Raw genomic sequence first — 26,916 nt, forward strand, 5'->3', positions numbered from 1 at the left:
CGGTGCATGGAGGATGCTTTCTAATCGAAGGATGAAGAGAATCCCATTAAATAAGTACACCAGTAATTTCTGCAAGGGTTCTCCTGATATTTCACCACAACTTCAGCAGAAACCCGGGAGAAATGTCTTAAATGGCCGTTTCTCCAGGGTTTCCATTGATCCTACGCTGAAGTTACGGCAGGAGATCGGTGAACTCATGTGGAAATCCTGCCCCATTGTTCTTTTTTGCCCCTGCTTTCTCCTCTCCTCTTCTGAAAACTGGAACTAATGCAGGGTTGCAGTTCAGTGAGTATGGATGCCTTGCAGTAACTCACTCAAGTTGCAATTCTTCATGTGTGAGCCTAGATAGTGACTGTAAGGCCAAAAGTTAGCACACCTTGCACTACCCCAGCTGAGATCAGTGAATTCAGTACAGACCACAGACCAAACCTGGGACCTTCCGGGTCTGTATGGCTCAATTCCATGCTTAGCAGTGCATTAGTAACTGAATCACTGCAAAAACATTATTTTTCTTCATCATTCAAACCTACTGCTAGGTTATAACAAAGTTGCATCACCCATGAAGTGATTGGACTTGTCAGGTGATTTCTAATATTTATATTAAGTACAGAACTGACAAACAGTCAAGACAGATCTAAATCAGGTGTGTCCAAGCTTTTATCTTTGTGATCCACATAATTGCACAACTATAAAGTTTAAATGAATGTTCCCATTAATTTGCATTTATGACAAGTATCGATACTAGTAAGTTTTGGTGTGAGAAAAAAACCTCTTTCAAATCCTCAGCCCCATAAAATTCAAAAATGCCAGCAAATAAAAGATATACGTACAAAAAGGACTGAGTTTGAGGGCTGATTTTCCAGGACTCAGGTACTGCATGAAGCCATGCAGTACCTGCATGGACATGTTGGGCCGAAGGGCCTGTTTCCATGTTGTAACTTCTACAAAAAGGACTGAGTTTGAGGGCTGATTTTCCAGGACTCAGGTACTGCATGAAGCCATGCAGTACCTGCTAAATAATAATATAGTAAATATATAAGGATTGCTCCATTTGATGGGCTTACAGATACCTTGAATGTTAATATCTTTGAGATTAATCCAAGAAATATTGATAGAATAGAGAGAATGACCCTTAATTGTTCCCAAAGATTTTCATTTCATGCCAGTTGATTGGCCACTTTTTCACCCTTTGTTTAGAAATCAGTAAAAGTTCCACAAGGGCTCTTGGTTTACAGGAGCCCTTGGCTTTCTGAACTTATAATGCCATCATGTAATGAAAATGCCACTCCATCTCTGAAGAATAAGATGTGGGGGAGAGGGCAGGGAAGGAACTAATTTATCTTCTGAGATAAATGGAACTGGAACTCTATTTTGGGAGCAATTAAGGGCTGTCTCTGTGTTATATGAAGCAGGGTTGATCTGTCATAAGATAGAATTTGCTGATCCTTTCTCTGGATACTAGTGCCAGCTGCAAATCTGTTTGCATACAAGGAGAATATGTGCTGGGACTTAAAAGTTAGGTAGATGAGTTTGCTCAAAGAATTCACCAGCCACAGAAGATGGCTGAGTCAAAGCTATGGTGTGAGGAAACCCAAACAAAAAAGATGATTAACTGAAAGTGAATGCAAGTCATGAGAATTACAGTCAAGGTCGTTAATAACTTGCTATCGTGACAGACACCAATAATGGACAATATCACCTACAGCATTGCTGTTCCCTTATAATAAAATGGATGGGTAAAGTAGTCCAAATAGTGAACTGCCTTCCTGAGATAGTGTCTAGTTCTAGTTCTTGTAGTACACACCTGACTGGACGCAAGGATTTATACACCATAACATGATGCGGAATCAGCTGAATGTTGACACTTGATGATGCAGAGCTTTTGGCAGGAAGCTGCACCAAAGCAGAAGACAGAGTCTTGCAATTTACGAGCAGAGAAAGCATCTTTTATCTGCTTGGATTTTATGGGTATTAACTTTAGAATTAAAACTCCCTGTTGATAATCTAACTGAAAAAGTCAAAACTTCCCTTCTATATTCACTTTGGTTATCCCTAAAATTATTGTCAAGAGAAATTTCACGCCTCTCAATAGTTTAGTTTTAAATCCATGGTCAAACCTAATCCGGTGTCAACACTTTGGGTCTGCATCTTGTACGCAAAAGCAAATGAGTGACCCACTGCAATAGATACCTTACTAGTACTGAGCCAGTAGAAGTCTCAAACCTCAGAATATAGAAGAAGTCCCAGACTTCCTACTAAAAGACTCCCAGCACCACTGTACTGAGCTGCAGAACTTGAGAAAATGGCACACAATTGAGCCTGCAAAACTGTTTTAAGGTTCCCTGGACGATCAAATGTATTGCTTTCAGAAAACGTCCTACATCATAAGGTGACCTTTTAGGCTATGGATTCAGGGCTAAATAGGACCTGCATGTGACAATGCCATGGATCAATGACATGCAGGGCAGGCACTGGAAATGTCCACTGAAAGCAAAGAATACTTATTGGCTGTTAGTGCAGAACCCAAAACTAGAATACAGGAAAAGATGAAGATGAAAGTGGCAACGGAGAAGACAAATGAACATGTCCAAGAGGGGCAAACATCTTATAACATGCTTGGCACTGATATTAAGACAACATTGGCATTCATGAGGTATCACTTCCACAATTCTCCTCATTGGTATCCTTGGGTCATCTTAATGGTATTTTACAGACCAATTGAAGAGAAGTGATTAATAACAACCAATCAAAAAAGTTATTACAATCACTATCAATTTGAGAGGTGTGATTTTTCTGTGTGGTCTCACTATGCGACAATAGCTCTGCAGCCCTGCCATATTCAGTCGTGAATAGTGGTGGATAATTAAACAACTAACGGGAGGAGGAGGTTCCGTGAAAATCCCCATCCTCAATGATGGCAGAGCCCAGCACGTGAGTGCAAAAGACAAGGCTGAAGCGTTTGCAATCATCTTCAGCCAGAAGTGCCGAGTGGATGATCCATCTCAGCCTCCTTCCGATATCCCCACCATCACAGAAGCCAGTCTTCAGCCAATTCGATTCACTTCATGTGATATCAAGAAATGGCCGAGTGCACTGGATAAAGCAAAGGCTATGGGCCCTGACAACATTCCCGCTGTAGTGCTGGAGAATTGTGCTCCAGAACTAGCCACTGTTCAAGTACAGCTCCAACATTGGCATCTACCCGACAATGTGGAAAATTGCCCAGGTATGTCCTGTCCACAAAAAGCAGGATAAATTCAATCCAGCCAATTACCGCCCCATCAGTCTACTCTCAATCATCAGCAAAGTGATGGAAGGTGTTGTCGACAGTGCTATCAAGCGGCGCTTACTCACCAATAACCTGCTCACCGACGCTCAGTTTGAGTTCCACCAGGACCACTCGGCTCCAGACCTCATTACAGCCTTGGTCCAAACATGGACAAAAGAGCTGAATTCCAGAGGTGAGGCAAGAGTGACTGCCTATGACATCAAGGCAGCATTTGACAGAGTGTGGCACCAAGGAGCCCTAGTAAAATTGAAGTCAATGGGAATCAGGGGAAAACTCTCCAGTGGCTGGAGTCATACCTAGCACAAAGGAAGATGGTAGTGATTATTGGAGGCCAATCGTCTCAGTCCCAGGACATTGCTGCAGGAGTTCCTCAGGGCAGTGTCCTAAGCCCAACCATCTTCAGCTGCTTCATTAATGACCCTCCCTCCATCATAAGGTCAGAAATGGGATGTTTGCTGATGATTGCAGTGTTCAGTTCCATTCGCAACCCCTCAGATAATGAATCAGTCCGTGCCCGCATGCAGCAATACCAGGCTTGGGCTGATAAGTGGCAAATAATATTTGCGCCAGACAAGTGCCAGGCAATGACCATCTCCAACAAGAGAGAGTCTAACCACCTCCCCATGACATTCAATGGCATTACCATCACCGAATCCCCCACCATCAACGTCCTGGGGATCACCATTGACCAGAAACTTAACTGGACCAGCCACATAAATACTGTGGCTACAAGAGCAGGTCAGAGGCTGGGTATTCTGCAGCGAGTGACTCACCTCCTGACTCCCCAAAGCCTTTCTACCATCTACAAGGCACAAGTCTGGAGTGTGATGGAATACTCTCCACTTGCCTGGATGAGTGCTGCTCCAACAACACTCAAGAAGCTCGACACCATCCAGGACAAAGCAACCTGTTTGATTGGCACCCTATCCACCACCCTAAACATTCACTCCCTTCACCACCGGCGCACCGTGGCTGCAGTGTGTACCATCTACAGGACGCACTGCAGCAACTCGCCAAGGCTTCTTCGACAGCACTTCCCAAACCCACAACCTCTACCACCTCGAAGAACAAGGGCAGCAGGCACATGGGAACAACACCACCTGCACGTTCCCCTCCAAGTCACACGCTATCCCGACTTGGAAATATATTGCCGTTCCTTCATCATCGCTGGGTCAAAATCCTGGAACCCCCTATCTAAGAGCACTGTGGGAGAACCTTCACCACACGGACTGCAGCGGTTCAAGAAGGTGGCTCATCACCACCTTCGCAAGGGCAATTAGGGATGGGCAATAAATGCTGGCCTTGCCAGCGACGCCCACATCCCATGAACGATTAAAAGAAAAGGTACAGATTCCTTTGAACTTGTGTGTACTGCTGCAACAGTAGCCTGATGAGCATTTTGGTGACCTGTATGGCCTTATGCATAATTAGGATTCAAGTTTATTGATACATTGAATTGTCTCCACCACTATATATTACCTACTGTCAGCAAAGTGTTTATTTGGTTGACTGGCCAAGGTTAAATTAATTATTGGCTCTAGAATCTTCCATTAATGCTTCAGCAAAATCATTGTTTGGACCTACAGATGGGCAACAAAGCTCAACATCACTACCTTTAATTTATTAGTACAGAGTTTGTGAATAATAATTACAGCAAAATAGGAATAGATGTAAATTAATCAGTAATAAATGTTGTTAAATTGATGGGCAATAGGGTAACATTCAATAAATGGCAACCACATTGGGTAAATACGGAGGTTACCAATCAAAATGCTTTTTCAGGAGTATGGGAATAGATTTAAGCTGAGTGCAGTACATCATAATACAATTATTATCTCAATGATGCTGTATTTTTTGTAGAAGAAAAATACTGCACAGTTAAATGATGTTTTAAGTTGCTTTGATGCATACAGGGGAAGATTTCCTTTGTGTGCTAGGTGCAGTAAAATCAGACACTTTACAAAAACAGTTTTATGATTTTGATGCACCTCATGCACAGAGGAAATCTTCTCCACAGAGAGCATCATTTCATGAATTTTATTCAGTGCATTTTTCTGCATATATTATGAGGCCACTAAAATATATTATTGCTTTGCATGGTATTTTTAAACTAAGAGCAGATTAAACATGGGAGGAATACTTCACTGTTGGAACCTCTTTTAAAAATAAAACAGTTACAAAGAATTACAACTAACTGAAACGTCTTTGTTTACTTCTTGATTTTTCGAACACCTTGGGTTGAACAAACTTTAGTGCTGAAGACACCATCAGATAAACTTCCTTAAAGGAGGAACTAGGGTTGATACCATCTGTTGATGTAAATACTTAAGAACTGATGCAAATCTCACCAGAGTGGTACATAATGTACTAATAGCTGTTCTCCAGGGTCAGCAACTTGCATAATTATTTGCCACTCTAGGTGCAGATTTGGACAGGTGCATAGAGCACACTAATGGCAGGAGCAGAAAACTGTGTGTAGATGAAATTCAAGGAGCTAAAGACATACGGACAATTGAAGGGAAGCGGCAGGCAATCATGGTGAAAGGGAGGGGGTGTTAAGTGCCCACCGGCAGCAGGTGTTAAGCTCCCTCTGGCCCCACAAAATTCATTAAAAAAACAGAAACTTACTAGGTTCTGAAGCGACCTGCAGTGGTCTCTTTAAGGGCCGCTAGTAAAGCCAGTCAACATGGCACACGCTCCACTCATTGGAACCTCAAAATTGCATCATGTACGTATGCCATATGACCTCGATTAGCATATCAGAATTAGGCTCCCACCTGAAACAGATGAGTGTCTGGACCACCCATGCAGAGGCCCCTGGGCAGGAATGGGAAGGTAAATGTATCTCCGCAATTTTTGGGGTACTACTGTCCCATTCCTGCTAGGTGAAAGGAGTTAAAATTGACCCTTTGATGCTCTGATTCAAGATTTACCCAGCAATGGTGCATCCGCTCTTTATGCAGCCCTTTCTGAAATTCAAGGCCCACAAAACAAGATAAACCAGTGCAAACACAACTGTGATGCTTGGGCTTCGAGGGCCAGATTGCCAGGGCTTGGGACCTAGGATTGATGATTAGGGTACCCCTGACCTAAACAGCCAGCAACAGGCGACATCAGTTTAACATCTCAATTAAAAGACAACATCACTGGTGATGGGGCACACTCTCAGTATTGCACTGAAATGCCAGTCTAGATTATGTATTCAAGTACTGGACTGGGTTTGAACCCATACTCAGAGGTGAAAGTGCAACCAACTAAAGTTTCTTCATAGTCAATTCCAAGTAACTCTTCAATTGTGTTCCTCCAATGAGGCCATTAGCACTCACATATGTTTCTTTGAATTTAAAATGACCAAGAATATAAATAAAATTATATATTGTAATTAAACCTAAATGGGGTCCTGAGGGCAAGCAACCCTCTTTAATAAATCACAGTTCAACAATGTGCAGAACATCTCAAAAGTGTCACGAGGCAATCAAACTTTCTGAAACAAGCATTCCATTTGGATTTTACATTCATTATGCTGTTTTCTTCAGAAAATATTATACTTTAGTGTGAGAAGTTGTTTCTTTCATTAATAACAATAACAGCACTATGTTAAAGTCAAACATATACTCGCCCAAGCTTCACTGTATACCCAATGTTCCATGATGCATTTCACTTGTCATATTTGCTTATGCATGAAAGTTTGATACATTAAAAGATGACCATGTTGGATAAATGCCTAAGCCGTGGGCTAAAATATTTATAAAATAGCACAGGGCTTTGATGCCAAGTACACTGATGCATAATGAATGCTATAGCTATCACACTATACCTTAGGGACCAGGACAACTAACTAAGGACTTAATGAAAATGAGGTGATGTAATTCTGAACAGTTTTATAATAAAGAGTGAGTTAAGCTCCTTCTCGCCCCGATTTCTTCTCACTTATCTACCTTACCGCTGGTTAATTTTTCTTATCCAATCACTTCCACACTCTGCCTGCCCAACAATTCCACAACTGAAAGGTTGGACAGTCACTCTGCTCTCACGGCTCCATCAATGCCACTCTTAAGTCATCTTTCTGTCTGATGTGGTTATATAGGTGGCGCAATCCAGTCCAATTTACTACTTTGTGGGGGTAAATTCAATTTCAGTGAGGACGCAAAATGGATGGTAATGGATTGGCCGCCTGTTAAACATCCCGTCCAATTTTCCTTTCCACTGATTTAACCTTGAACCGGCCAAAGTTGATTTTTACCCCCTCTGTCTCTCTGCAGATAAGCTAGCCATCTGTAGTTGAAGGAGATACACTAAACACACTGTTACACAAAGCACTAATACCACTTTTGCAAGTGTCAGCACAGATATTGTGGCACCTGTAACAACACAGTCTGTTGGTTCACTAACATACGAGTGCCCACGTGGTGAAGAATGTTGTACACCAGTAGAGGAATGAGAAATGGAGAGAGCCATTTGGTGTATTGGATAGATTGCAAACCTGAGGCCCAAATGGAAGAGAAGGTGGGTACAGAGACCAAGGTATGTATCCTCAAGGCAAAGAACACTGGAGCAGCAAAAGGATATGTACAGTTGTCATTCAGTTTCCGAATTCTAAACTTTTGGAGAATACTGAAGGCTGGAATTTAGCTTCAGTCCAGTTAACTACAAAAGGAATGCCAACCAACACAGTAATTAGAACTGATTTCTTCGCAATCCTTAGATTGAGCAACATGGGGAAATTCTCCCATTATAGTTACTTCTGGCACAGGATTAATTCTCCAACCATCTCTGAGGACAAGACTTACAAAATGGAGAGAGACGACAGTCATCTGTAAGGTTAAAAGATGTCATTCAGTCTGCTTTCAGCCAGGTGGATGTCTGCATTGAGTATCCAATTCAATACTGGAACATCATAGGCAGGGTGTTGGTTCTTAGGTCAGTGATGTTAGCCAGCCCAAGCTACAAATCCTTGTAATTCATTTTGAAGATACTGCCCACCCTCCATGTAGATGATTTAAGATGGTCCTTGCCCCAGTGCACAAACATCAGAGAGTTCCATTAATGCCTCCAACATCCCAACATAGCATATGAATGTGACTCCTTCCTCTAGTGACACTAATTCCACAGGAGATTCACAAAGGTCACAGCAGAGAAGAAATACACAGAGAAGTCATGGGTTACTCTCACTCTCTGTATATATCATATAAAACTATGGAGCATTTTATATATAGTTCAATTTGTTTAATTCTAATTTGATCCTAATTCCATGTGGTTGTACTATATGAATACATACATACATATTATGCAGCTGAAGTTAGTTGTCAATTGAGAATAGTAAAATAAAACTACCTAGAAAATAAGATGAACTGAGGTCGCTGGCAGAAGAGAGATTTTGTGAATTGAAATTATATTTAATGAGGTAATCGCCAACCTCTTATCATTTCCCATTACACCCCGATGGGCAAGTGCACTTTCTAGCAGGTATAACTAGACACTACTTAGGAGTGGAAAACCTGGCTAATTATCGCCTTGTTATCCCAGAGGCACTAGGCCAACAGCCCCTATTTGCTGTAGCTTTTACAGCCATAGGCACAGTAGTTGGAGTCACTAAGGAAACTTCCAGATCTGGAGCCAGCATTTGACTTAACTGTTAGTATCTCTCTAGTTAGCCTCAAACTCTTTATATACTGTTCCTCCAATAATGCCAAATCCTGGTATGTGAAAATGGGTTTCTCTTTGTTCTCCTCCTCCCATTCTTTCTGCTCTTTCTCACAGATTAGTGTAGACTACTCCTACAGGAAGGAAAAACATTGTCCAAATAGCTCCAAACACTGCCTATTTGCTCCTGTAGCAATAATAAAGTGAGTTCTATCTCAAGCGTTGTAAATTCTTTCAAATATAAGGAAATCACAGCCAGGCTAAAGTTAGTGTGAAAGACCCCCAAGAACTGGCTGTTTTAGTTCAGTAATGTTATTACTATTGCCAGGGATTTCCTCGGAGCTGCTCCCGTTCTGCCACGTGCATAAACAGGGTCTCCGGCACACTTCCGGCGAAGTTAGTTCAGCAGAGCAGAAGCAGCTCTGAGGAAATTTTCAGTATATGTTAAACCCACATTAGAATAAAATAGCAGTATTACACAACTAAACTTGTACTGCCACTTGGTGATAAAATTACTGACTCTCTAATTGCAGGGTTTTGTATTTTTAATTTCTCATCTTCTGTTTTTCAATTTTATACTTTGTTCCTCTATTTTTTGTATCTGTTTTTTCTCTGATCTTACGTTCTATTTGCTTCTAGTTTTACTCTTTTGTTATTCTGTTTTCAACTTTTAATGGCAGCATGGTGGCACTGCCTTATTGGTGCTCCGGATGCTGCATTATGGAGTGGTAGGATACTGGTTTGTGCCTGTCATTATCTACAAATTGCCATCAGGAAGAGATGCTGAGTGGTAAGATACCTGCTCATACATGAAATTGCCATCAGGAATGGACATTGGGGTAGATTTTAACTTTCGGGTGGCAGGCCGGTAGAGCACAGAAGCCGTCCGTCCATTCCTACCAGCGGGAGGCCCGAGCCATTTAGAAGGGCTGGGCCTGATTTCCATGCTGCTGGCGAGCTACGTGTTCTGAACTGGCGTCCAGCTGCAGCTCGCCAGCTCCAGGCCGGCACATATATCGGGCGGCTCGGACACTGCCTCAGCCTGCAGGTTGATTCTGGAGGCGGGGAGACGAACGTTGGGGGGCAAGCCCAGGCCAGCAACAAACCGTTGTATTTTTGTGAAGCCAGGAGGAGTATGTTCCACCAGGCTCCATTAAATACAACCCAGAAACTTTTTAGGGCTGTTTTTGGATCGGGCAGCTCTGCTCATGTGTCCCTGAAAATTGCAATCGGGGTCCTAACCACATCACAGTACCCTGATTTACAAAGTCAAGAGGCCTGGCGCCTGAAATAGGCGGGTGCACCGGTCGCCCAAAGGAAGAGACCAAACTGTTTCTCTACAGGGAGTGATGAAAATTTAGAAGTAGGATCACCCTAGTTTGGAGTGGCACAGGCAAGACTCCTAGGGCAGAACTTTCAACTCCGGCAGGGGCATTGAACGGGCGGTAACAGATCAGCTGCCTGTTCTACACCCCGTCTGATTCTGTTTTTCACTGACTTCAGTGGAAAGGAAAACCAGGCAGGGTGTATAAGGGGCGGCTGATCCACTAATGTCCGTTTTACGCCCCCACCAAAATTGAAAGTTCTGCCGCTATAAGCAGCTCACTTATTTGCCTTCTTAACAGAGGATGCCACGTGGCATGAAGAGATCACATAGAGAAAGGGGGGAAAATATATATGTTTTAACTTGACCATTCTGTTTTTTTTCTCATAAATAAATGTTTTTGAAAGCTTTTGGCATTGCTGCACATTTAACATTCATCTGAATTTTTTCTTTACGGTTGCACGGTATTTATAAATTTAATGACCGCAAGAGACAAAATACATTGGGAGCAAAACTGGTCGTTGCCAGTAGTGCAAGACGATCTCTTTTTTCTTTTCCAATCGGATGCAGTGTGAAAAGAGCTGCCGATTTGCTATCACCCCCTCACCATGTTCAAAATTTGAGCTATATATAATTTACTGCATTTTATTTCCTGCAATTTATCAGGGAATATAATAAAATGACATGGTTCATTTTGGTAATTAGTAGAGAGGTCAGTACTGCACCAAAACTGATAGAAAATGACAGTCCATCAGGAGCTATGGCAGGTTACATATGATAGTAATTGTAAATCTGTTTACCTTGTACTTTGAACTTCTTTTTCACTTACTTTCTGGGGGAACCCTGTCCTTGTGTGGACAGCCTGACAAGCTGCGATGATGGGGGTAAAGGCCTGTGACATGTCCAGTTCCATCACACCCTGGTGTGGGGCACTTGCTTTCTTTCTTATCAGGCCTCGACGAGTCTGTGAATATGAGAGAACTTCTTTTAAAATCAGAAAACTGCGTAAGACCTTGGCAGAATAAAATAAATTTGCATCACAATACAGATAATGGGGCACAATTTTCGTTTTGCTGCGGGAATCGGGCGAGCCACCGGCGTTGAGATCGCGCTACCAGCACGACCGCAGCAGTGAGAGACCCGAACCATAGGGCCAATTTCACTTTTTGCGTGTCAGTAAAATCGCGGTTGTGAATCGGCTGCTCGTTATATGCCCATTAAGTTAATGGAAAGGAAAACCGAGGTGGGTATAACAGGCCGCCAATCCGCGACCGCTACTTTAGCGGCCACACCGAAAGTGAAAGTGGTTAGCATGCAGCGGGTGAGCTGTGAGCGTCGAATGGGGTCTCCGAGCTAGCTTATCAGACAAGAAGGGTGGGAAATCGGAACGGGTGGGGAGGCGGTCCCTTGAGGGTGTGGGGCGGGGCGGGGGGCAGTCACACAGGGACCAAAAATCTTTTGGCTGTTTTTGGAGCAGCCTGCAGTGGTCCCTTTAAGGACCGCTGGTGATGCCGCTTCACGCCAGGGACCAATGGTGTAAATTTTAAAAGCAGCCTCAATATCTTTTGAAATCATTTTTGTTTTAGGTGTGAAAGCGGAAAAGGAATCAGACGCACACATTTTGTGTAAAAAGATTAAGGAATGATCTGTTAGAGGATAACCACATCAGAGTCTAAATTCTATTTATGAGGACTTAGATGAATAGACAATAAAAACAAAACAAATGTAAATTATACTTTGCGATTGTCAGAACTTTACCCAAAATAGCATCTTTCTGTGCTACAATTCTAAGCATTTTCCAGTAATTGAAAGTCTGGTATCATGTAATCTGTTCGAAGTAAACTTTGAGGCAAACATGTTGCTAGGAGAGGCATAAACTAAAATGGAGGATAAAAACTAATGGGGGAGACTTTCAACTGCTGGCCTCCTGTTTCTCGCCTGAAAAACAGGTGACCGGTAATTGAAAGTCTGGTGGGGACCTTGTACACCCAGTTGGCAGCCTGAAACAACTTTTAGGCAGGCCTTTAAATGGGTGCCCAACATTCCACCCAAAACAGGAAAGAAGCTGTTTAGATATGCAAATTGGGGTCCTAAGCCTGTTGTAGGACCCTGATTGGCAACTTTCAAGTAGAAATGGGCAAAGCGTGCACAGCGCATGACAGTCCCATTTCTTCCCATCTGAAGTACTGCATTCAGTTTTGGGCACTGATCCTCAGGAAAGATATACTGGCCTAGGAAGGGGTACAGCACGGTCACTAGAATTGTACTTGGGCTTAAAGGGTTAAATTATGAAGATAAGTTGGATAAACTTGGCTTGTATTCCTTGAGTTTAGAAGGTTGAAGGGTGATCTAATTGAGGTATTTAAAATGATAAAGGGATTCTATGGGGTAGACACAAAGAAACTATTTCCTCTGGTGGGGGAATCCAGAACAAGGGGGCATAATCTTAAAATTAGAGCTAGGCCGTTTAGGAGTGAAATCAGGAAGCACATATTCACACAAAGAGGAGTGAAAATCTGGAACGCTCTTCCCCAAAAGGCTGTGATTGCTGGATCAATTGAAATTTTCAAGACTTGTGAGTGATGGATTGTTGTTCGGTAAGAACATCAAGGGATATTGAGCAAAGGCGGGCAAATGGATATCCAGTACAGCTCAGCCATGATCTAACTGAATGGTGGAATAGGCTCGAGGGCCGGAATATCCTACTCCTGTTCCTATTTTGCTATGTTCCAGGCGTTGAGAGGTCCAGCTTAAGGGGACCACTGGAGGCCTCTTCCAAAAGATAAGATATTTTTTTTAAAGATTTTTATGTGACTTTGAGGAGCAGGAGCCCACTGCTGGCCTGTTCTCATGGGGGGCCTACACTGCCTGCTGGAGTAGCCAGACAATTTTGTCAGCAAATCCGGAAAGCCGCATCCACTTGGAGCCCGCAGCTTGCTGATAAAATGTTAGTGAGATCCAAACCTGAAAGTTGAGCGGCACCCACCCCAAAAGTCTCAGCAATGTCTTATAGAAACAAAGAACTTATATTTATATAATACCTTGTCATATCTATCAGGATATCACAAATGTTTCACAGACAATGAATTATTTTTGAATTGTAGTCATTTTACTTCAAATGGATAGGTGATGGAGGACCAGGGGTCATGCTTACAAGTTACGTAAGGGCAGAACTAGGTTCGATGTCAGGTGGTTCTTATTTTCCTAGAGAATAGTGGACTTGTGGAACAGGTTGTCAGCTTGTACAGTGAACGCTGATTCATTGTACACCTTCAAGAGAGAGCTGGACCTGTTTCTGTCTGGGAGGAAATCAATTTGTTCAAGAGATAGGTACGTTGAAATATAAAGCAGGGTCATTGTGATGAACTAAAGGGGTTGGAGAGAAATTTTCCAAATTTTTCTTCTAATTGGCCGGGTTTTTAAATCAGGTTTTTCACCTCTCCCAAGAGATTACATAGCTCCTGATGGGTAGGAAGTGCCTGCATCATGATATATAAGACATCACGACTGTATGGGGCAGGCTGGATAGATCAGTTGGTCTTTTCCTGTCCGACACGTTTGTATGTTTGCATGTTCGTTATTGTTATATAAGAGAATGCAGTAACCATTTTGTATACAGCAAGGTCCTAGAAACAGCAATGAGATGAATGACCAGTTAATTTATTTTTGGACTTATTGATTGAGGTAAGAATGTTGGCCAACAGAGTACTCCAAGTGGTGCTATCAGCTTCAATCCCCTTATTAAATGGTATTGATCCAGCTCCTTTTTAAAGGTACCAATTAACCCTGAATCAACTACCTTGACTGGGAGCACGCTCCACATGTCCACTATCTTGGGAAGACAGACGAGGGGGCGCAGAAATTTTTCAAGGCTTGTGAATTTTGTACTTGTGTCATCTGATTCTATATTCATTGTCCATGTTAAGTGCCTTGATAACTTCAATCGTCGATTATTTTAAAGATCTATGCCATGACTCTCCTTAATCTTTTCTCCACGAAACATAAATTTAGAGGGCAAATTTAACCTACCCACCTGGAGGAATCCGGGCATGTGGACAGTTAAAATTGCCCAAGTTACTTACCTGCCCCAGAACCGCCGGGAGCTGACAGGTTCAGATTTTCACCTGCTTTCGTGGCGTTATCGGGGCCTGACTGAAATTTTAACTTGGGGGCCTGAGTGGGGAGCAACAGTGAGTTTCCTGTCAGGCCAACCAAGTGGCGAAGTGGGTCGGAGTCAGTAGAGGCCCCAAAAGATAAGTTTCAATTTGTTTTTAAACTTTCCTTCTGGGGCCCGGAGGAGCACTCCTGCTCCTCCGGGCCCCACAAAGAAAACTTCGGCCTCCCCCTTCCCAATCACGGACCTGGAGCAAGAGGTGCGTTTCTCACTCACACTGCTGCTCACCTGCCAAAAACTGGCCCCTAGTTTAAAATTGGGACTTTAGTCTCTCCAGCCCTTATTCATGATTTAGTGCCCTAAAGCCTGAAATCATCCTGGTCACTCTTCTTTGAGCTGTTTCTAATGCGCCTGAATACATCTCACCAAAACATTACACCATTGACCAGGTATTGGCCTCACCACTAATTTATACAATGGAACTATAATTCACATGCACCCCATTAGCCAATTTATCTTATTGACACCTTCCTCATTCTGACGCAGTGCTTTCAAGATATGATCAATGATCACTCCCAAATCTTATTTCTTGTTAGTCTCTGCCAGTGGATGCACAAAATAGAATCTAAAATAGCACCCTTTCATCTTATATACATGTTTGTTGTTACCTGATCCTACATGAATTACCTTATCTTTATGCACATTAAAATTCATCTGCCATACCTCAGCTCATCTACAAAATCAGTCCAAGTCTCTCTGAAGTTAATCCATCTCCTTTCTACTTACTCAATTACCCTCTCACACAGCTTCATGTTATCAGCGTATCCAATAATACTTCTAAAGACATCCTATGGCCAATTTTAACTCAGCCGGCCCAGCGGAAACAGGGCAGCAGCAGCACTAAAATAGCTCCGATCCTGCACACTGACATTTTTCGTGGGGCCTACTGCTGGGCAGCCCAGGCACCCGCTTGAAACAGACGGCAGCCTCATTACTGCATGCAAATCAGCGACGCAATTTCGAGGGGCAACTGGGTGGAGAGTGCACCATGCATGCTCTGTCCAGTTGTACTGAGCGGTGATGCAGAAAAAGTAGGTACAGAATATTTTTTTGTGGCCAGGAAGAGCAGGAGTGCTCCTTCAAGCGGCACAAGAATACTCCTTCATGTGGCACAGGCCTACCTGTCTGCTGGCTGGCTCGGCATCCAGGCCACCCGATATTGGGCCACTACAGGGGTGTGTGCAGCTCACCCATTCCATGCCTGGAGTTAAAATCTATCCCCCTGTTCTACATTATTCACAATAATGTGAGCAGCAGAAGTTCCAGAACAGAACACTGTGGAACTTTTTTCTCAGGCAAAACATTTCCCATTGGTCATCACCCCCTGTCTCCTGTTGCTAAGTCACTTCTCAAACTATCAAGTTGTCAACTATTCCACGAGCCTTAGTTTTGCATACTAGGCTTACAAAAGAAACTTTGTTAAGCACCTTTTAAAAATCCAAGTTAACTACCCGTACTTCATTAATTAGCTTAGTTACCTCCCCAATGAATTCCAATAGGTTTATAAGACATGAACTATTACTTCCAAAGCCATGTTGGCTGTTCCCTATGACACATGCTCTTTAAATATGCATAGATAGCATTCAGCAACAGTTTCCAAATATGGACGTTAGATTAACTGGCCTGAATTACCAGAGTCATGCACTACTCCTTTTAAATAATGAATTTACAGTTATTATTCTCCAAGCATCAGGCACTACTCCAATAGTTATAGAGTTCTTATAACTAGTTGACTACCACCCAATGTTAACTGGGGCAGGTGGCAGTGGGAAATGGGACAGAGATCCATAACAAGATACCTTTACCCACTTTTGTGCTTGGCCCATTTTCTGCCCTCATTTCTGACAGCCACCAGAGCGCCTACCATTTTTTATCTCTGGAAATGAAACAGTAATAATGTGGTCACATTATATACTCCATTTTCATGCACTGATTTACATTCTTGCCAGTTTTATGCATGTGTTGAGAGTTGCTAGGTGCCATAGAAAAGGTGAAAGAGAATTTAAGGACCTAGATATAATGTTAACAGGTTCAGTTAAAAGTTTATTTCTCTTTTTTTAAACCAAATTGTCAACTGTTTTTATTCCATTTGCTGAGGGGTTATCAATCACTCCCACCTCCATTTCAGACAGCACATAATGGGATGGATGTTCATCTTCACTGGCTGGGCAGTGATCTGGGAATGAAAACACATTATAAAAAAATTGGGTAGGTTCTATAAAGGGCCAGCAATCTGCTCTGCCAGATTACTGCCCGGGCAATGAAAAGAAAAATCTACCCCAATAGCTTTTTTATTGGGAGTTCCTCTCTATCTTAGCTTCTTGGAAGAAGAGGAGGATGAGCATTGGAGGGATGCTAGGCTGATGAGGTTGCACCAGAGGCACATGGCACTGACTCACTAGTACCCCTGAACCAGACACAGGCATTCATACCTGCCTTTGATCGAGCAGCAATGCCTGAGAGGGTTCATTTTCCAAAGGAAGCCGTCACTGTGTTATGCCACATGCTGCAAGGAGACCTAAGCCCAACTCCACCACTGGCAGCATTCTGCCAATGGCTAAGGTCACAACCACTCTTAATTTCTATGCTACGGGGTCATTCCAGGCTGCAACTGGGGACATCTGTAATATTGGCCAAATAACTGTGCACAGATGTATTAAGCCACTCACAGGTTGTTCTCCAGTGCTAGCAATTTCATCTCATGACTAATCAACAGTAACACGACAGAGTACTACAATCTTAGAGTGGTAGGATTTTCCATGGTCCAAGGAGGCATATATTCCATCCACACGACCCTGCATGCTCCATTGATCAATGCCTAACGTTATGTCAGCAGGGAATTATTTTACTTTCTCAAGGGTCCAATTGTTTACGACCAGCAGCAAATCACAATGCAAGTGAATGCTTAATTCCCTAGGAGCTCTATGATGCTTTTAGTTTAAGGAACTGTACCAATGCTCTTTGATGCAGAAAGGCAAGTCTCTGGGTGGATCCTGGAAATCTATCCTCTACAGCCATGTGATGCATGTACACATTCCCAGGACAGCAATTGATACCACAATAAGGAAGTCTATTTATCCACCGGAGTAATCACTGAGTACATCACTGGGATGTTGAAGATGTGCTTCAGGTGCTTGGATTGATTTGGGAGTATACTGAAATATACCCCAGGTAGGGTCCCAAGGATTGCGGTGGTGTACTGCAAGCTGCACAACTTTTCCTTCAAAGAGGGCTCCTTCTTGAGGCTCCAACGGACGAAGGCACCATGGGAAGTAAGGAGATCATGAAGAGGAGCAGAAACAAAAGCAGATTGATGAGGATGTGGAGGACAACCCAATATACCTCAAGGACGTATTTTATGCCACATAGAATTTCTATTGACTACCATATCTGGCTACATCATTAACAGTGCTGTGTACATCTTCCTCCTTCCCACCACTAACATGCCATTATCCACAGTCCCTTCACCAAACGCATTAGCTCACACCACTCCCATTTGTACTACATAATGAAAGCAATTTCCAAACCTTGCCCCGAAAAATGTCTGCATGCACAACGACCCTGAAATTCCGGTGGGGTTGGTGGGAAAAGTAAGGTGGAACCTGGATCTGCCTGCTTTCTGCCCAATGCATGCTGCAGCCCAAATTCTAGATGGAGGGGGGAGGGGGCAGGCGAGTCTTCCACCTGCCCTCTCTAAATTCACTGAGAGCATTGGGGGCATGTTTGAGGCATTCCTGAGCTACTCCAGGAATTATGCCCAGTGCACCTCTAATAGGCCCAATGGAAGCCATGCCTGCTAAGTGGCCCAAACAGCTGAGGCAAGAGTGACCACAATTTTAAACTTTGGATGGGAAGGGATTTTTTTTCCTTAAATTTCTTTGTTGGCTGCTTGTTCCCCTAATCAAAGCAGCAAGGTGAGGCTCCAATTTCTAGTCACTTCTTAGAGGTGGTGATCTCTGGAGCATCTCTACAGTTGTGGGCCACCTGACCTAACTATTTAAATGACCTCATAAACCCAGGATTTATGACAGGGTCAACATCCTTTGCTGCAGGCAGCTGCAAATCCCGTTCCGCTACACTTCTCGCAGCAGAGCAAAGTCCCGGAATATCGAACAATAACTGTGGATCAGTGCTTCTTACCACCATACTTCCTATTGGTGCCAGAGTGTGGCGTGTGAACTCTCAAGCCTAACCTTGTGCTTTTCCTCGGTCCTACATGAGTGACTGGAACACAGGAGGTGGCTGGCTGCCATGTTCCATTAAGAACCTCTTGGGCCTGAGATGTCCTCATCTCTTGGTAGCTAAGTCCACAGACTGACCTACTGCAGGCTGTGCTTCGTGCTATCGCACAGGCAGCCTGGCTCTGTGTCCTTTCAACCACTTGTGCAAGCACTGGAGGGTGCTGGCTTAGGAACTCACATGTACTGACATCTAGAGAGACAGCACTACCATGTACCCATTCCTGCCATGCCACTGATACTGGGCACTGTCTCTGCATGGCCATTGATCTGGGGGAAAACAGACCTAATGGTACCAATGAGATCAGTGAAGCCCTGTGTGATGCTTGTTAGCAACCCAACCCCAATCCTTTTGATGCCAGAAGAGACAGCCCTCTTAAATCTGGCATCCAGGCCTATCAATAGATGAAGCACAGACTGCTTTCATAGCTCTGCCTTGGGGGCCTCTGCTGCAGATATCCGTGGAGCTGCCACAATCTAGGATGGACTGCAATGCTGCAAAGCCATCTAACATTGTACTGCATATGTGGTTTAGTGGACTTCTCTATGTAACCCATCTGCAGTGTACTGTTTAACATGGCTACCAGTGCCTCCATATGTTTGATGGTCTGCAAGCATTCTTCTTTTAAAAGTAGGACCCCAGGCTCTCCAGCCAAGGGGTGTCATATCTTGACCGTCCAGTCATTAACATGTTCCTCCTCATGATCAACCACTAGCTGCTCTTGCCCTGTGTGTCATCCAGTGCACTGCTCTCTGGATCACTCTCTAATTTTCCTGAGGGAGTATGTGTGCAAGGGAGAGTGAGCGATGACGTGTTCTGGCAGGACCTGGATCCACAGGAGCCTGGTTCTGTTTCTTCTGGCAAATCTGGAGGAGGAAAAGAGGAAGAGATGTTAGAATGGGTGCTGAAGAGCAGAGTTCACAGGTCATTTTTAGTAGAAGGAGTAACATGAGGGTTTCACGATATTGTTTTATTACAAGTAAAATAGAGTGCAGTACGATGAGAAGGAAGAGAAGCAAAATGTCATCATGAACCTGCATCTGGCACTTGCCATTCTACTTCCCCATCTCTGATACCGTCTACTGCCTCACTACCCAGGATTTGGAGAGCTTTTTCGTCATAGGGGCTGAGAGGGAAGAGGTTTGGGGTTCATCACCTGGTGCAGTTCTCTCTCTGGCGTTATGGGCTGTCTTCTCCTTAAAAAAGAATGCACAAGATAAGAATTACCTTCGATTACCATGACATGCAGTAAAATCCAAATGTTAGCATGCAGCCCATTGTGGTTGTAATGACAGGTGCTTGCAACAAACAATTAGATTCCACATGATGCTTTTGGTATGGTGACTGCATGTAAGGCTGTGAGTGAAAGAAAACTTTCAGGTGAAGGCTGGGGATGTAAAAAGCCCCATGCTATCTCATGGGCACTGATGGAATGCAATTCAAGCACTTTAACATAGATATGCTTAATCTTAGTGTAATCTTAGAAGGTGTGAATTGATCCTCCTACCTTGCTTGACCTGGTAAGGTTGTTAAACTTTTTCCTGCACTGAGTTGCCATTCATGGGATATTAGCATTGGCACTCATTCTCTTCCAACTGCCTCTGAGCCATTCATCTAGAGGGCCTGTATCACTGCTCCAAATAGTGCCTCCTTCCTCTGTATGACTTCATCCAGCAGCATTTCCAGATCCTTCTGTCAACCTAGGGGCTTTCTGCCCTCTTGCAGTTCTGACAGACATTACTTTGCCAGTAACCTTGCTGATGTGCTCTCCAGCTATTTTTTTTAGATGACTGCTCCTTTAAGCTGCTGCAGGCTCCTCAACAAGTAAATTACTAATCAGTAGTGTTCCTGATGCCTGAAGCTCACTGCCATTATTTCAATTAGGCTAACCCTGAAACTGCGGTGGGTTAGCCCACTTCACATCAGGTGAGCACAAATTACACATTGTCCGACTTCCACTTAGAATTTCACCCCAGCAGAAAATCTCGGCTCAAATCCCATGAATTTTCTTCTTTAATTCTTTGTGGATTCTAGGACGTAGCCCATCTTACCCAGGAACCTTCTGGATATTTTATCCTTACAGGTTCTGCATAAAAACATGCTTTCCTAACTTCCATTTAGGTAATGGATCACTTAGCCTTATTTTCTACCGTTGTAATTTGTCTACAGTATTCTTTTGAAAAACTCGTGGATATTTAAATATTTTTGTTCAAGTTTTTTTGTTTGTTTTCCAAAAATGGGAATTGAGACTGTATAAAAGGACTAAAAGATTAGAAACAAATTGGAAAGAAAAATTTAGAAGTGGAACATGCTTCATATTTCATTCCTTTGCCAGTGTTGTTATATATTTCAATTGTTTAAAATTTTCTTTATCATTTGTCTCACTGAGAAGCAGCAATGTATGACATGCTTCCTCCTATCAGTTCCATTACATATTCCCCTCCTATGCTTTGGATATGTTATATTGACTAGAAGCAATTCATTGGATGTAAAGCACTCTGGGACTACCTGAGGTCGTGAAAGGCACCATATATGTGCAAGTTCTTTCTTTCTTTTCAATTGCACTGCCATGGACAAGATGAATTACCCTGGAGGAACAAGTCTCTATTTGATGCTCCTGATTGGTTGAAAATTATCCTCGGTAGCTGATTTTCAGCCAATTAGAGGGCAAACTTTCCAAAGTTGTACTCATCTCCAAAATGGGTTATAGGACCTTTGGAGGCACTTAAAACAAAGCAAATGTAAAAAAAAATTAAAAAGTAGAATGGAATTAATAGTTAGTAAAAGTGGAAGAGAGGAAAGACAAGAAGACAGAAAGGAGGAAAAGAGAACATGGGCAAGCAGAAGTAATTTTAATTCTATAGTTATTATAGTCATAAAATTATTCCTTACATTTGAATAACTTAATATTGTAATGTTAGGCCTTGTTTCAGCATCATTGTGAAGGCTGAAAAGCATTAAAAATTGACCAGCCCAGGGCGGCTGAAACTTGCTCAGACCACCTGACAGTCTACGAGCTAAAGCATCAAAACCATATATAAACACACCATTTAGGTTTAAATTCTAAGACTGAATGAACCCACTGATTTATTTTGGGTGACTTTATACAATAAGCACTCATGAAATCAAGTCCATCTAACATCATACAATTCCATTAGACATTCTATAGCTGGGTACATCATAGGCAAATTATGCTATATTTGTGAGATCTTAAATATGTTATTGTGTGACTGTGTGTCAAGTAGGTTCATCCCAAGAGACCAGTTAATTGGCAAGCAAATACTGGAAAAAGAATGCAAATAATTTAATATCTGATTATGTGCAAAAATCACAAAACAATATTAATGTGAAATTATTGTAATAAGACCACAGTAATAAAATAGTTACTCAGCTGTAATGAATTTCTGTTTGCATTTAGTAAATGTTGAAACTAAAGGTTGAATTTCTGCTGAGGTTCTCCGGCTCGTCTGCCGTAACTTCGGCAGAAGAACTGCGGTAAAATGGTGCAAACACTGTATATGCCGTTTTTCTGGGGTTTCCGCCGCTCTTCTGCCAAAATCATGGCAGATGAGCAGGAGAACCCCTGTGGAAAGTCACCCCCTAAATGTTTTGTTTTCACCTTTTTGTGTAGTATGTCCTCACGGTATATAATACCTGGCCACAATTTGCAAAAGGTTGAAATCAATTGAAGTGGAATGTGACTTTAAAATAGATACCTATTGATCTAGCCCTGGACCGGTTTTTACCTTGCATGGTAAATGGTTTCCATTAACTCACAATGTTAACATATTAATGTGCAGTCAATGCTCCTTTCTTTTGTTATCAGTCATTCTGATACTGTTCAATTGTTATCTGGCAACTTTAGTTTTAAAGGCAAGGTTGCCGAATCAATAGCTCTCAACAGATGATTACTTTATATGTTAGAAACAGGCAGAAGTTGTACCTTTAGGGTAGTATGGCTTTTTAACATGACCATCAGAGGATCTAGACTTCTTCTCATCTCCGACATGATGCCTTGGAATTTGATCTGAAGAGTCTCTCTTTGCAGCTTCCATTGCCATTTTTTCTCTCATCGCCTTTGCCCTCTCTGTTTCCAGTGCAATGGCCTTTTCTAACAGAGTCAAGTTTCCCTTGGTCATATCAAACACCTCCTCAGACCGGTCAGATTTGACTGAGCCAGTGTCATCATCTCTGTCATGTGATTCTTCTTCCTTAACACCAGAAGAAAAAGCTCTAGAGCGGGGACTAAGCTGTTCTTCAAGCTTCATCAGGTTAACCATATCTGAATAGTTCCGATCTGACATCCTTCTTGTGATGTCATCATCAGGTCTGTTCTGTTGACAATCACTAAAATGATGTTGCTGGTTTCTTTCCTCATGCTGACTCTCACTTAGCTTCCTAGCCAAGTCAAAACATTGGTTCCTTAGGCACTCAAGGCTGCTCAGGCAAACAGCCTCATCACTTTCATCAACAGTCTTTTCCATACCATCATTGGTGGACTTGCATGATCCTAAGTTCACATTTCTAATTTCATTCTGTATTAAACCATCTATGCGACCCCTAACACTTGCATTGTCTGAAAGTACCACACCATGTCCTTGTGCCAGTAGTTTAAGGGAGTCCACTGTTTCCCTAACAACATCACTGTCAACATCCAAACTCAGCTGGCAGGAGTCACTTTTATTTGTTTTTCTACCCCTGCTCCCGTTAGTGTCACTATCGTCCTCCAGGCCACGCGCCGTGCTGTCACTCATTTCAGACTCTGTCATAGCCCTAAATGCTGCATCTTCAGCTATTTTGCCCAGGTTTAATAATGATTTTGCAACAAGCTCATCATAATTGTCATATTCATCATTGTTGTTATCATCTTTCTCAATGTCCTGGTTTCTCCTGATATTATCAGATTCTTCTTGAAGGTCTTCTAATGGAAAACAAGAAAGCAAAGCTTAATTATTGTTTTTCACCCATAGATGAAATTATTCAATGGGTATGGTTTATTGTCATTAAATTTTTTTCTCTCTCAATTTTCCCCCTGTTCACCTAAAGGCAATGACTCAAGTGGCAGTATGGTTCCACAGGCACAGGCACAGCTCTGGTATCTTGCACGTGTGACCATTTTTCATGCATAGACAGCGATGCCCTAGAATTCCATGGGGGTTCTTCCGATTTCCCATCATCACTTTGGCAGGAGACCGGACGAACCCCCAAAGAAACGACGTAAACGCTGAAAATGGCCGTTTACACTATTTGGCCAGGGGTTCCACCAGGAGACCCTCCACAGAATTTCACGGCCTGAATGTCAGCAAGCTATTTTACGACGAGGGGGCGTCACCCAATTTTGTCCTCAGTGAACCTCCAAACTCTGCACATGTTCCAGCACTAGCCATCAAGAGTGGAAACTCTAATTTTGTTTTTCTGGGTGATTCCTTTTTTCTTCTGTCATAGCTAACAAACACTGAGGCCAATTGTTGTGGCCCACTGCTGCCCTGGCTGAGATCATCTAAATCAACAAAGACCAGGGATAAAACCTGGTATCTTCACGTACGGCTCAGTACCACATCATATGGCGCATTTATCGACTGAGTCTTCAGGAATGCCTTGGTTTAATTTTAAATGTATGCATCTTTTATCAAACAACAATGAGCATAATTACTAATAAATGCATGCATAGTATAAACCATTTCTTCTAGGTAATTGAATATTAATAATAGAACCATCAATACAGCCTACAGTTTAGTATCAGTCCTATTGGCCTGTGATGGAACAATGATAAAAGAGAGGTGCCACAATGATTGGCATGCAGGAATAACTGGTGTCTTTGTGAAGACTCCATGATCAAGTCATGGGAATTCATCATATCTGTTAAAAATAAATTTATTCTGACTCACAATACTGAAACCTAACTCATGGACTAATGTAACTGTAGTCTAACAATTAAAATGGCTGGCTTTACAGGAAGTTATTACAGTTATCTTTAATTAGGAAAAATATTTTTACTTTTTATAAAAGCAAATAATGCCCTAAACAACCATCTGGGTGCAGAAAATCAAAACTAATTCAAATCCATTTGTAATACAGATTATAATTATTGTATAATTAAAATAAATACCTCTTTGAACTCACATGGTTACTGTTAGAATTGCAGTATTAACACATGAATAATCACTTGGTTCCCAACAATATAGTAATTACTACTGTTTCCAAGTGAATATTCACAGGTTTAACAAAGTTACTTGGGTGACAAAGTTTTGAACTAATTGGCCTGTCATGGAATAAAGATTTTTAAAAATCCCATCGTGATTGGCATGTAGGAATAAGAGGTGGCTTTTATGAGGCCTCATGATCAGATAATGAAATTCATCACGTGTTAAAAACAAGTTTATGCTGATTCACAATACATTTAATAATAAGAGGGTCACTTCATTAATCACAATGAATCTGGGCTACAGTTTTGTGTCCCTATCACCAACCCGAGCTTCTTGCGAACACAGCTCACCACGGGGAATATGAGATCAGTAAATTTATACAAATGCTGAAAATAAAGTCAAGCTGCCATATTTGTCTCTACTAATCTTCAAATAACGCAGGCTAAAAATGAAATCAACTGAATACAAACTGGGAAAATCTTTGCTTTGATGTTTAAACACCGAGCAGTATTCAATAGTTGTTTCAATCCGTTTATCTGCAATGTAATTCATACCTTGTTCATGACTCTGATCTTCTTCATACTCTTCATCCTCCTCTTCTTCCTCTTCTAATTCGTCCTCGTCTTCCTCTTCTGCTTCTACATCCTCTTCCTCCTCTTCATCTTCCTCCTGATCATCATTTTCATCAGAGTATTCATCATCTTTCTCATCCAGCTCCTCTGTACCATCAGTCTCATAGCACTCATCTACAGAAGAGTTGTCTGTTCTCACCAGAAACGGTTTTCTCTTAGGAGCTGGTTCACTGGGTTGCTTGTCCTGTATTTTTCGCTTTTTAGCCAATGGACATCCATAAACACTAGAACGAGGAAGCGGAAACATTAGTGCAACAGGAAAAATGTTTATAGTAACAAGTTATATTTAGAACACCAATATTATTTGTTGTGGAGAAACAAATTACATATGATAAGACAGTCAACACTAATAGGCCAGTTTTGGTATTGGTTTCACATCAGTACAAACTAGGTAGTATAACTTGTGAGTGAACTTACACTAATTGGATTTAACAAATCAGTCAGAAGCTCTCTCTTTGAGGGTCCAGTGAAAAAGATTAAAAAGTTCCTAGATGATCACTGGGCTGCCTGGGAACATTTTAAACTTCCTTTTAACCTCTTTAACATTAATGGAGAGCCCACTGTTTCATCAGCTTTGTTAACATTAAAATATAGTCAGCATTGAGGATGGAGTTCTGTGCACGCACACTTGCCTCTCACTAAACAGGAATATTCTCAATCTAGTACGTGTGTAGGTCAACACGTTTTTAAAAAATGTATTTAGGCTGCATATAGTGACACCACTATTCCCGGCCAGAATGGAGATGACTGGGTAATTCCCCCATCAATCACACCTGGAGACTGTGCTGCTGTAAGTGACTGGGATTGATTTTACGCACATAATTTGTATTATGTAACTATCCTCCACTCACTGCATTTTGCTGGAGAAATAATCCTGCTTTTATCGAGAGACGTTGCTGTAGTTTTGGCCATGAGTTCTGCTTGCTGCAGTTCATAGGTTCTCGTTTTAAATATACTCTGTTTGCTGAGTAAATAGACTGTCTGCTGTAGTACGCTGTTTAAATAGACCGTGTTTGCTATTTGCTGAGTAAATAGATTTTGTTTACTGTAAAATAGACTGTTTGCTGTGAGGCTGCTGTAAGTCCCACTCCACCTCCAACTTATTGGCTGACTCAGTGATGTCAATAGACACTCTGCACATTTCATAGTGGTATTTTGCCTTCTTGCAATGTAAGAGAGTTCAAAGCGCTCTTCATTTTTGTTTCATTTATACCAGTGTGTTAAAGTGTCTGTAAATGCTTCTTATATAGGTTTAAAACATTCTATTTCCCATAGAGGTCTATCTTTCAATTCAAGTGTCGGAAAAGTATTGACCTAAAAGGCCCCCACCCCCATCACCTCCAGAGTCTGTTTCCCCTCAAGTGACTGCTGTGGACCGTTCCCAGGGGTCCTTAGCTGTGGCCTCCTGCCACTGAATTCCCACTCCTGCCCGCCGGCCAGGTAGTGGACCTGGCTGAGTTCAGACGGGA

At 42.3% G+C, this 26,916-nt stretch overlaps 1 protein-coding gene across 2 annotated transcripts in view; it reads right to left on the reverse strand.

Annotated features, from left to right (window-relative positions):
* Positions 1-26,916, reverse strand: part of LOC137321352 (myelin transcription factor 1-like protein) — a 238,022-nt gene that overhangs the window by 188,245 nt on the left and 22,861 nt on the right. For both annotated transcript variants that reach the window (XM_067983737.1, XM_067983738.1), the window contains exons 4-6: positions 25,370-25,671; positions 22,613-23,590; positions 11,086-11,220 (exon numbers count right to left, since the gene is read on the reverse strand). In XM_067983737.1, the coding sequence (XP_067839838.1) occupies positions 11,086-11,220; positions 22,613-23,590; positions 25,370-25,671 (1,415 nt within the window). The remainder of the gene's footprint in view (positions 1-11,085; positions 11,221-22,612; positions 23,591-25,369; positions 25,672-26,916) is intronic.

This window comes from Heptranchias perlo, chromosome 5 (assembly GCF_035084215.1).
Source record: "Heptranchias perlo isolate sHepPer1 chromosome 5, sHepPer1.hap1, whole genome shotgun sequence".
Classification (NCBI taxonomy): domain Eukaryota; kingdom Metazoa; phylum Chordata; class Chondrichthyes; order Hexanchiformes; family Hexanchidae; genus Heptranchias; species Heptranchias perlo.